The sequence below is a fragment of the Rutidosis leptorrhynchoides genome, chromosome 8, assembly GCF_046630445.1.
Source record: "Rutidosis leptorrhynchoides isolate AG116_Rl617_1_P2 chromosome 8, CSIRO_AGI_Rlap_v1, whole genome shotgun sequence".
NCBI lineage: Eukaryota > Viridiplantae > Streptophyta > Magnoliopsida > Asterales > Asteraceae > Rutidosis > Rutidosis leptorrhynchoides.
In genome coordinates, this window is record NC_092340.1 from 295,929,226 (window position 1) to 295,942,237 (window position 13,012).

The window sequence follows — 13,012 nt, forward strand, 5'->3', positions numbered from 1 at the left end:
AAATGGTGATATGCAATCGTATTTCCTCAAACAATGTAGAGTGAACTAATTCAAACAACCAAAACCAAAAAGCTATAAAACATATTTTCTGTATGCTCTGTATTCTAAGATGTACCTGGGGTGTAACCGATTGACTGAAATTCAAAGAGCTCAAGCTCAACTTATATGATACTCCACTGTACAATCACGAGCGAGCCGAATCATTTATTATATGATACTCCGTATAATAAATTTACTATTATTATATTATTTTATTTCAAGTATTATATATAAATACTACGTACATTACAGTTACTTCGTACTATATGTATCATTTTATACTCCTAATGAATATAATATAATTGACGCAAATAAAAGCTAGTTTAGTCTTGCGATTTGTTTGAGCTGAATATATAAGAACTTACTAAACAATCTGCAAAATATGTTAAATTTCGGACTCAAGCTCGATAAAACTCGGCTCGAATTGACTTTATAACGAGTCAAGCTCGACTCGAGTAGCCCGGCTTGTTTATACCCCTACTCACAACGCAGTTTAAAACTAAGATGAGACAATTTTAGATACGTTCACATATATGAATAGTAAAATTTAGATACTCATTTCAAAACTTTTAAAAATTGCAGTCAACATTTTCAGCGTCAATAAACAATGAAGGATCGGAAAACCCTCCTGCATATACATCAACTGCTATCATTCAAAACCAACAAAATCCTAAAAATCTACCTTTCTTTCTAAAATCAAAACAAAACCGAGCAGTTTACTTGTGATCTAAATCTAAATAAACTTATCTAACCTGGTCTTTTTATTTGGAGGACGAAAGTTTTCTAATCGAAGATCAGAACCTTTACGCATATCATTTAAAAAGGGTTCACCTTTTTCTGATTTAATGATTTCAAGAATGACTCCAAGAACCTCAGCTGCATAACCCGATTCCACAAGTTGTACTTTTTGTTCCCCACCTTCATATATCATACGACATACTTCTTTATACGATATCACATTTTCTAGTAGTATTTTTGCCAAAATTTGACCAAGAAACTCGGCTGCTAATGGTGCATCGTACACCATGTCCTCCAATGTCGATAAAACCAATTCCAATCTGGATGATTTAACAAAAACCATAAACAGTTAAAATACATAATCTTGAAAAAAAAAAAAAAAAAAATGTGTGTGTATATGCAAAGCACTAGTTAATTACCCTTTAACAAGCGAATCTCGACTTAAAATCCCGTCTTCAGATTTAGCAAGATTAATGAGAAGTTTGGTGAGTGACTTGCGATCGTCATCTTTTCTCTCGAAAGAATCATTGACCCAAATGGATATCATCGTCGGATAAAAACTGGGTGCGTTCAGATCTTTCATGCACAACGCAACCTCCTTTTCATCTCTTGCACTGAAAAAAATAAAATAAAAACAACTTGACTGATAAGAAACGGACCTGATATATAACACTGAACACTCGTGATATCGAAAACGTGTGGCCCTTATTATAGAAAACCTGAAATATTCGGTTATGTTTCCCTTTTGGCCAATAACCCAACCATGATGAACACACATAAAGCATGTCATTTACCAACTACAGAATATGATAAGCTTAAAAGAACCACTATTTTATTTGCATATCCGATTATTTAACAGACTAAGATATTATGACCAAAAGGGACAATATACCGAGTAGGAAAAAAAAGGGCTTATTCTCTCAAAAGGAGTAATAGTGTCTTCAACTACGACAATATTGGGGAAATAAGAAACGCCCCACTATTGCATAATGAGTTACAATTTAAGTATTAAATAACCACTACTCGGTACACATATGCATTAAGGAATACATACCTGTAAAATTCCATAATCGCCGCTTTGGACAGATCACGTAAACGATCCTCAGACAATACGTTATTAGAAGGACTGCGCTCAGGGGGAGTCGACACTCGTGGTCCTGAATTCCTCGTGTCCCTGTTGACGTAATTCATATTGTGTTCCTGTACGTTAGATACATCATAACCAGGTCGAGGGGAGATCCTTCTTTCAGACATGTATCTTGCTGCTAAATTCTCTCGTGGTGCATAACTAACTCTCTCAGGACCCGAACCAAAACCATTTGGACCACCAATAACGCCCTGCATAGAAGAAGGTTGACCCCTAACCGACATCCCTCTAGCTAAACCACCTTGAGGCCCAAACGTAATATTATCATCACCCATTGGTCTCGATGGAACACGTAAAGCTGTTGGGACAGTCCTACTCTCGAAACCATCAAATCTTAAATCTTGACCATGAAACTGTTGTGGTGGTCCTCGAAAACCACTCATTTGTGGGTTCGAAGGTAAACCAATTGACGACCCTTGTGGTCCAAACTCCATCTGACCACCCCTCCTAATCGACCCAGTGTTGAAACTAGACCCGCGGGTCAGTCGGCTAGTTTGAGCCTGGCGTTCATTAGCAGCATCTCTATGCACTTCATCAATCTTTTTTGGACCTTCAACTTTCCTTCTTTGCTGCCAATTATTCTTTCTAAGGTCAATTGCGTCTTTTAACATGAACCTAAGTCTTGAAGATAAGTCCATATTATTCGATAACTTCAACATTATATCAAAATATACATCCATGTGTTCTTTAGCTTTCGGGTGATCTATCATCTCCCCAATCGTGCTCATTAATTTGCATAACGCCTCAATATCTTCCTCATCAGGGTTCTGATTTTGACCTAATAACTTCTTTATACATCCGTGCATGATTCTTTCAGTCAACATCTTTTTCTTGTAAAGTTCACCAATGAGTCGAATATTTCCGAGCATACGTCTTCGGGCCTTGACTCTTTTTTCCTCGCGTTCCTCTTTCGTTTGCTTAACTTCACCTTCTTCTTCGGTTCTATTAGCTTCTTCTTCTTCTCTCACTCCTCTTTCAAATTCCTCTTGACATTTATTCAATAACAATCTTCTAAAAGTTACCTTCTCCTTAGTTTCACTCATAAAATCAGGTAATTCCATGGATAACCGAGCACAAAAGTTCGCATACATTTCAACAAAAGTCGGTTCCATCAACGCCTTATCAAAGATCTGACCAATCACGCCCGATAGAGTATTAGCATTGTCAATGTTGACTTGTTTGACTTGGTCAAACAGTTTTTCAAAGTTCTGTGGAGTCAACTTGTTCAGGATTCCTTTCAATTGTCTTTGTTTAGCTTGCTCCTCATCTGTCACTTTACCAACTTCGTACTTTCGTTCAGCTTTATGCATCGCTGGCGCATTATGAGGAGAAGGCATCGACCCCTTTTGATAAGCAGTACCACGGGCCCACCTGTCCGAATCCGAGCTATTACGTTGCATTGGACCACCACCTTGAGGACTAGGGTACTGCATTTGACCTGACAAAACGCCACCAATGTACTGAGTGGGTGGTTGACCACGTGGGGTCCGTACCATGCCATGGTTCCCTCTTCCAAGATATCCCTGCATTTCAGCTCTTGGGTCCCACCCTGGTTGAATTACAGGGACCGACCCTTTATTCCATTTGTCATCAACCCCTAGGTTACTCGGTCGACGGTCTAATCGTGATCCTGGGTTCACTGCCCTATCACCAGAACCACCTTTTTCTGGTTTAGGGTGTTGATCTCGGACAACATTGGCACTAAAAACATCAAACACTTCGGTTATATCGCGAGTAATCTCGAAACCTTCCGGAAGATCGGTACAGTGTTCCAAGAATTTCAGCAAGAAGTCTCTAGAATACTTTTTAGTCAAACCATCATTGTCATCCTTACTATGGCGACCTTTCAACCCCGTTTCGGTTTTGGAAGTAGAAATGTCAGCAGCATCCTCCCAGTCATCGGGCTCGAATTTAGCGGGCCCACGTTTCTCATCAGAAGACGTAACCGTTTTTTCTGAAGACTCCACCACTGTGTTATCAGAAGATAGAGTTTCTTTCTTTTCTTCGGGACGTTTATAAGCATTGTAGAGATCAGAAGTGGTCCCACGTGCATCAGCCTTTTTCAAGATATCTTTTATTTTCTTCTTCGTCTTACCTGTATTGTTATTGTTATTACCCTTGACCTTCCAAGAAGACGTCGGTTCTTGACTGCTGACTTGGTCAACATCAAGCGTACTTGAATCGGAGATCTGATCACCATGAACTGCGGTGGTAACTGATTTTGGTGTTTTGTCGTCAATGTCATTTAAAGGTTTTTTTTGTTGTACAGCGGTTACATCTGAGATAGTGCAATCTTGAATTTGGTCAAGTTCTTTGATTTGTTCTTTCGTGCCTGAAATTTCAGATATCTGAACTTCACCTTGAACGCTGATGTCAATGACAGGAGAGGTTGAAACAGAGGACGATTGCCCGCAAATCTGTAAACAATAATGGTGCATAATTTGAGTCAAAAACTTACGTTATGCATGTAAATGTATGAACAGAAACCCAAGTACAATATATAATAAATCAAGTAACATAAAACCTCTCTAACCGTTACTCCAGACAAAAAAAAAATAATTAAAATTAAAAATAATAATAATTTTAATATTAATATTAATAATATTGACAATTTTTGAAATCATATTAGCCACATCAATTGTTAAGATAAAAGAAGGTTGAACATAGTACAAGTTTCAAGTAGTTCAGGTCCGACCCAACTGCACATGCTTCAAACAAAACAAAAAAAAAATGTCATTTTGACACTTTTAGACTCGATTATTGACTCTACCATTGAATCACTGACTTACAAGCTATCCAGACAACAAAGAGACAACCTTGGCCGAAGCCCTACTAATAGATTGATATTTCAAACAGGCCTTAACATATAAAATACCTGGACTTTTTCACTGGACTGTTTCGGTTCCTCTTTGAACGAGCCAGACCTATTAACCGGTGTTTTTTTTGGAGCCACACTGTTCACCGATGTTGTAGAATCCTCAACAGCAGCAGCAGTAGCGACAGACCCATCAGTCAAATTTTTAGTTTTTGATAAAGAACTTTCAGAAACCGTCTCTTTATGAGGCTTACTAAAGGTATCACCTTCTCCTCCTACTTTTTGACTTTTAGAAATCTCAGTTTTAGCTATGACTGGTGGTGACATGCGAACAGCCTTTTCTGCATGTGAGCTAATTGCTGGTTTTACCATCACCTGTTCAGATGCATGCTGCTTACATACCAACACATAAAAATAATAATAATCATCAATATCAATATCAATATCAATATCAATATCAATATCAATATCAATATCAATATCAATATCAATATCAATATCAATATCAATATCAATATCAATATCAATATCAATATCAATATCAATATCCATATCAATATCAATATCAATAACAATATCAATAACAATAACAATTAACAATAACAATAACAATAACAATAATAATAATAGAACACATCAAAAACCACATAAGCATATCATTACATACAATACTCTCTTAGTATCTAGACTCTATAGTATATTGAGATAAAAGCAGCTAACCTGATTACTGAACCTTGGCGGCTGAGAACCAGGAACGCTCTGTGTACTACCAGGTGGCGGCATATAAAAGGTACTGGCGTTGTAGAAAATTAGGATGATACATCATTAGTAAGATTAAAAACACACATTATTCCAACACATAGTAAAAATCAAGTTATCCATCAAGCTTACTTCATTGGGTGAGCAGGTGAAAAAGTGGGACCCCCCTGAGACTGAGATGGTCCATGTGGATGTGGTCGTGGGCTGGACTGGGCTCCATTCGGATAACCTTCGGTCGGATTATCTAGCTGCAGCTCTTCACGAGTCTCCGGGTGAGTAATCTTTAAGGCTCTACGTGGACTAACGAAAGTCAAACTTCCCATATGACCTTGTTGTTGTTGGTATTGTGGTCCTGGACCCATCACCATTCCCATATTTCCAAAAGGTAGACCTTGAGTTTGATGAATTATCCCTTGATGATGATGTTGGAAAAATACTTGAGGTGTAACTTGCCGTAAATTACCGACAGGGACATGCATTGGGAGTGGCACTGGCAATGTTGTATTGGGCCTGGGCTGGGGTTGAAGTTGTGGATTTGGGCCACCGAATGGACGATGAATTTGAGATTGGTGAAATGGCATTTGCATAGAGATTGGTGGAATTGAAGGTATAAGGGGACCAGTTGGTTTCTGCGAGTGAACTGTAACGTGGGGAGCAGAAGGGGGCACTTGTTTTTTATCCTCTGAGGTTGGACATGCATCTTTGACGTTAGGTTTATTAACCTGCCCGGTATCTTTTTTTAACATATGTTGTTTTGGAATAGTAGTTGGATTTTGAAATGTAGTACTAGCTTTTAAGGATTCAAGACCAGCCTGCAAATAAATAGTGTCACGGCATGTAATATGAGTAAGAAGTTACAATTTACTAAAACATGAAATGATTAATTTCATGAAAGATCGAACTTTTTAACCATCAAACTTAGTAATAACTACTCAAGCAGGCGTTTCCATGTAAAACTCCCAGAGCACGTAACATAAAAGATAAACATGAAAAGAAGTCAAAAGTAACCACCTTATGCTTTTTTGAGAGCAAATAAACTCCGATGTTAGCACTTTACATGTCAACTTTTTCCTACTCTATTGTTTTTGCAATTCAGATGTAGTTTAAGAGATAGAATATACTTCATTGTGTTTGAAAATTAAAATACAAGAAAAAAACATATTTGTTCTTTCTTTAATACTAAACTCCTAATATACGGCTCTATTGAGTCGACAACAATCGTCGATTTATTGGCGACTTGACTGACTTTTAGAGCCGAAATTAAATTCCAGGCAGGATTTAAAACCCATGGAAATTTGATTCAACCATTTTCATGGCGTCTATTATTATTTTTATTTTATGTTTTTAAGAAAAGAAAAAAAACCTTTTTCCTACTTAAAGGTCGGAGGTCCTCTCGGAAGCAATCTCTCTATCCGTCGAATAAAGAGAGGGATGACTTTCTCTACTCTTGAGAGTGTTTTCACTGTGGGTGGAGAAATGACTTGTCTTTATTCTCGGATAGGGGAAGGATTGTCTACATATCACCTCCCCCATACACCACTCATGTGGTATTGGGTATTGTTGTTGTTGTTGTACACATTTTTTATCGAGTCTTTTGGAAAAATGCAAGTTAATTTTCAAGTACGACAATGAGCTAAATGTATCGACTCAAATCAAAAGTTGTCCAAAAATGTTGACTTTGACCAACTACATAGTCCTTGTTAGCGCTTTTGCATGTATCGATTAATGCCTTGTTAAGACACGCATGTGACAGAGAACAGCAAAAACACACCTGATCTCGTTTTTGCACATCCATATTTGGTGGAGCGGAATTTGTCCGAGCAGGTACCTACATAAACCACAAGAAAGTACTATTTTTAAACGGGTCGTTAACTATAATATTACATGTATAAACTTTAGCAGTGTAAAGAAATAATCTTTGCACAGAGCTATGCAAATCACCTGCAATCCATTAATAACACCGGGACTGATAGACCCAAATTGTAGCGAAAACGCCATAGAAGCTTCACCAGGGCCTAACACGTATATAAAAATGCAATAGCAAACGACTTGTGAAAATAGGCGTATAGCTTAAATCATGATTAAAAAAATCTACACTCTGTGTATTTGGCTGGACTGGTCATTTGGAAATGGAATACAGTATATAACTTCACCTCAACTTTATGCATTATATTCATAACTCTCAATCTTAAAACATAAAAATATATATCTTCTAATTGTTCAGAAAAGTAGAATAGTCATTTTCTAAAAAATCTGTAATATTATTATAAGATTTATGTTATTAAATATCACTACATGTTCAAAAATCGGGTTGTATAATAACTATCCATTCAAATCCATCATAAAATGTAAGTCAAACACACCCCTTCAAGAACGAATCTCAAGAAAAAAAGGAGAATCGCATTCCAGTACAAAAGACACTGTTCTTTTTAATTCACTGAAATTAACCATTGCATGCTAGATTAGTGTTCAACTATGGAAGATCACAATGTCATGCGAATGGAGTAAGTGACGTATCAGAAAACGCCAACATTTGAAAACTCACCCTTTACAGGAGTCGAAGGTCCTGTGGTACCAGTGGGACCAGATCCGGGTTGAACCATTTTACTCTGTGGAGCCTTTGGCAGGACCGAATTGCTCTTCTGGACTGATGCATCAGCCACCTTGACAGCCGTATCAGCCACCTTGACAGCCGCACCTCTCGATGAAGCATTAAGTATTCCTACAATATAATAAAACATATAAATATATAACCGATATGAGGTTAAAATATGATGCACATAACTATTGTTACAATATTTATGATTACAAGCAGACTTTATTTATAGCCTAATCAACACTAGAAATCAGAAATTAAAAATATTTGAATGTATTTTAGAAAAATGGAGGTAGAACATGTGCACCATTCTGTGGAGCTTTAGCACCAGTAGACGAATTCGAAAAAACTGAATTCACATTCGGACCACTTCCCCTACCCTGTGCTCCTTGTGCATTACTAACCACTTTTTTGAAACTGCAGTAAAGAAATAAAAATAAAAACAATTATTATTATTATTATTATTATATAAAACATAAAACATCAAAATTTAAACAGAACCTTTAACTTCTACGGAAAAATAAAAATAAAAAAGCAAACCCTAGTTTTATTTTACCTTTTATCTGAAGCAGAGGATGGAGGGGCAGTATTGGTATTACCTCCGCCGCCGCCCTTCCCACCGCCGCCGGAGATATTTCTCGGCGGATTCGAGTTACCTGATCGGCCCGATCTTCTATAATGTGAGGGCTCGTTTTTACCACCTCTTGATTGATTGGCGGACATAAATCCAATGTTCACGAAAGAGCTTCAATCCTTTTGTTTTTAATCCTAAAATCAAAAATTAAATTAAATTAAAAAATAATAAATCAGTTCTCTCAAAACTGAATGTGAGTAATATAATGTATCAGCATTACATGAATTAATGATGAATAGATTGTGGTTTATATTGAATTACTTATTACCAGAAGTGATAGAGATAGAGAGTACGTATTAGAAATTAGGGTTTAGTGACAAAAAATGGGAAGCATTGTAACAGAGGGAAAGAAAGAAAATAAGCGAGTACTGAGTTTGACAACAAGATCTAAAAAGAGGGGGTTGGGTTGGTAAATATAAAATTTTATATGGATTTGAATTGTAAAAAAAATTGGGCAGATCTTTTTTAGCACGTCACGATAAAATATATCACTAATCATAATCTACGATGTTTTTTTTAAACGGCGAATCATAATCTACGATCTTATGTTTTACATTTTAAAATGAAAAAATTACGACGTTGGTACCTGTGGTTTGTATACATTTTCATGACAACACCTAAACTTTATTTTTTGCATCGTTGGTACCTAGGTTTTGCTGCAGTTACGTGGTTGGTACCCCAACCTAACGTCCGTTAAATTTTTAAGATTAACCTCTCACATGTGCCACTCATGTGAGGGTAGTATCGTCCAAATAATTATTTTAATCCGTATAAAAAGGCATCACTTTGAAATAGACAAATAGATCTTGTGAGAACGAATATTTGAAAAGCTGGTTACTAGTGTGAAAGTTATTTTGCAGATACATCTGCCCAAATTAGGTACTAGGGAATAGGGATAGAAAAGTTATCAATTTCTTATGTTGATAGATATATTCAAGGGATAATTGATTCAAAATGCATCGAACTTTCACCAAAATCTTATTGTATGTATTCAACTTTCAAAAGTTCTATTGTATGCATTAAACTTTGGTTTTTATCCTATTGTGTGCATTCACTTACCCATTACCGGTTGTTTGCTGATGTGTAACAAGTCACTCTTTTTTAATCCTAGTCAAATCCTAGTCATTTGCCACATAGATATAATCACTCCCTTATATAACCCTAAATACCCCCATTTACTTTTTATCCCCAAATTAAAAAAACCCTAATGGAAAATCGCAGAAGCATAACTCGTCGTCATTCCTCTTCGTCCAGAATCAGCACGCCTCCAACACAAGAGATTCAATTCTGTGATTGTGGTAATCGAATGTATGAGAATACGGGATGGACTATCAAGAATCCAGGAAGAAGATTCATTAGTTGTCCCAATTTTGTAAGTTTTCAATTTTGCCCTAATTTTCGTTCTTATAAATTTGCCCCAATTGGTTGTTGCTATTACAGGATAAACGAAGGAAATGTAAAGTATTTCACTTTATTGATGAGGAGCTTCCAAGCCAGTACTACAAAGATTTGTTGTTTGATCTTCATTTGCAAACATTGGAGTTAAACACTTGTAACCATCAACCTGACGATCTGAAACTCAAGGAAGAGGTGGTGAAGTTGAAGTCCAAGTTGGACATTTATGATAGGTTATTTTTAATATTGATAGGAATTGTGGTGTTGTTATCTATAGCAGTAGGTATTTTGATCTTTAAGTAGGTATGTTTGTATTGAATAATGAAAGTGTGTTGTTGAATCTGTTCTAATGTAATTCCTTTTGGTTTCCTTATGTAATGTTCTAGTGTTATGAAATGCAATAGTTATTTGGCTTCCAATTTGCTGTTTGTATGCATTGTAAGTGTTTATACGCACAAGTGCAGTGTTTTTATGCAGTGCAATATAACTGAATGCAAGTGTTTACAAATTGACAGAATGCATAATGCAATATAACTGATTCAACAAAATGCAGAATGCAAGCGTTTACAATACATGTAATGCAGAATCCAAATGCAAATGCAATACACAATATACACAATATACATTAAACATTCATACATTAAAATTAGGGAATAAGTGTTTACACCACCACTTTACAAAAGACTGCCATTTCCCTATACAAAAGACTATCACATTACCAGTCATACTAAATATCAAAAAGGGAAAATTGAGTCAAATTGATACATACTATGCCATTTTGAGTCAATTTTCCCAGCCAAAAGACATTACATCACCACTTTACAAAAGCAATATAACTAAAACAGTTTTTAAAAGATTAAAACATTACAAAACCTTACACAACTTTCAAACAGTAGATTGACCCCCACTTGCAGCTTTCTTCCTTGGCCTTCCAACCTTTTTTGATACCTTTTCAACTTTTTCTTTTTCCTCATTTTTACATCCCCTTTTGTTGTGCCCCACTTCTAAACATTTTGAACAGGTCATAGAACCACCTGCTCTTGAGATCCTTACACCACTACCACTTGCCTTTACCCCACTACCACTTGCATTTGATACACCACTTGCATTTGGACCTGCATCTGCCTTTGATTTCTTAGACCCACTACCACCTTCATGTGCTGCCCTTGTTCTTTTCCTTTTAGGCCTTCCAGGCATAACTCTTGGTTTTGGTGGTAAAGGTTTATTCAACTGGTTTGGCACCCAGGTTGAAATACCACCAACTGGTTTAAGAAATGTTGTGTATGCCCTCATGAACATATCTTTTCTAAACCATGCAGGTATGTAATCTTCTGGTGTCTTATTAAGTGCAAATATAACTGAACAGGCATGAGGACAGGGAATACCAGTTAATTGCCACATCCTACAACTGCAAGTTCTTCTTTTTTCATTAACTTTAAAAGCTTCACTTTTATGCCTGACCTCATACTCAAACCCACCTGCAAAATGGGCTTGCCAGTATCTACATAACAAGTGAAGAATTAGTTTATATCAAACAAAACAGAAATAAACAAAGTAAAGTAAAGAATCGTACCTGTGTTGATCTTTGATTTTTTCAAGTCTTTTCATGATATTAGGAACAATATCACATACCCATTCCTCAACAAGCCTCCTCATCACAGTCATTCTTTCCATAACAATCACCCTAATAGTTTCTAACATTGTTATTATGGGCTTATGTCTACACATTACAATCACAGAATTAAAACACTCACTAAACCCATTTTCCACTGCCTCACACCCTCTATCCACTTAAAAAAAGGCCCTTGACCAAGTTTTTGGATGTCTATCCATCAAGTATTTGAATGCACTAGGGTTAGCAGCCTTGATTTTTTCCATTGTTGCATCAAACAAAACAGGATATGATGCTTTAGATGCTTCCCAAAACATATTCCTAAACTCTACTCCACTGTATTGCTTCCTAAAATTCTCATATATATGTCTAGCACACTGCCTATGCTCAGCATATGGCATTACATCCTTCACAGCTTCTATTAAACCTTTATGTTGATCAGACATAAGTGTGAGACCAACACCACCTACTTCCAAATCAGTTGCTAACAGCTCAATAAACCAGCTCCAGTTTTGCTTGTTCGCCACACTAACCACTGCCCAAGCAACAGGGAATATGTGATTATTCCCATCCCTTCCTATTGCAGTTAACAGCTCACCTTGATTTGGGCTCTTTAAAAAACATCCATCTAAAGCTATTACCTTTCTACATCCATTCTTCCATCCCTCTTTCAGACCATTCAAACACACATAGAATCTGTCAAAATACACTCTTTCATCTGGGTTTTGAGTCACTCCAATTTTAATTGTTGAACCTGGGTTGCTATTTAACAGTTCATCAGCATAAGACCTTAACAGACCATAATGTTCTTCAATAGATTTTTCATATTCAGTTATTGCCCAAGTCTTAGCCTTTCTACATTGATTAGGAGTTACAGTACACTTATACTTCTTCATCACTAAGTCTGCAATGTCTACTAGCCTTATATTTGGGTTTGCTCTGATTTTGTCACCAAACTCTCTACCTATCCATTTGTAATTTATCAAACTACCAAACCTAAAACTTCTAACACATGTGTGTTGATCAACCATAGATATTACCTGAAAGGAAGCCTCATCTTTCATCATTCTTCCAAAACACCTCCAAGAGCATTTTGGTTCTTCACCCTTTGCAGTAGATGGATATCTGTTATATTTCCTTTTCTTAGATTCAGTTGGTTGTTTCAGCCTAGGTGCTCTTTGCCCACACTTTGCAATCACTTCCTTTTCACAACTTCTATGATACCATAGTGAAAAACCATTTGCAAGGGCATAATAGGTTAAACAATCCTTAAACTG

At 36.5% G+C, this 13,012-nt stretch overlaps 1 protein-coding gene across 1 annotated transcript; it reads right to left on the minus strand.

Annotated features, from left to right (window-relative positions):
* Window positions 1-577: 577 nt before the first annotated feature.
* On the minus strand, window positions 578-9,027 carry LOC139864329 (eukaryotic translation initiation factor 4G-like). The gene is made up of 12 exons (XM_071852907.1): window positions 8,997-9,027; window positions 8,651-8,862; window positions 8,402-8,511; window positions 8,044-8,220; window positions 7,440-7,513; window positions 7,270-7,326; window positions 5,631-6,310; window positions 5,460-5,532; window positions 4,800-5,132; window positions 1,832-4,341; window positions 1,197-1,391; window positions 578-1,097 (listed from the first exon to the last, which is right to left on the minus strand). Exons 2-12 carry the CDS (start codon window positions 8,815-8,817, stop codon window positions 773-775), a joined length of 4,701 nt encoding a protein of 1,566 aa, XP_071709008.1. The 5' UTR covers window positions 8,818-8,862; window positions 8,997-9,027; the 3' UTR covers window positions 578-772.
* Window positions 9,028-13,012: the final 3,985 nt, after the last annotated feature.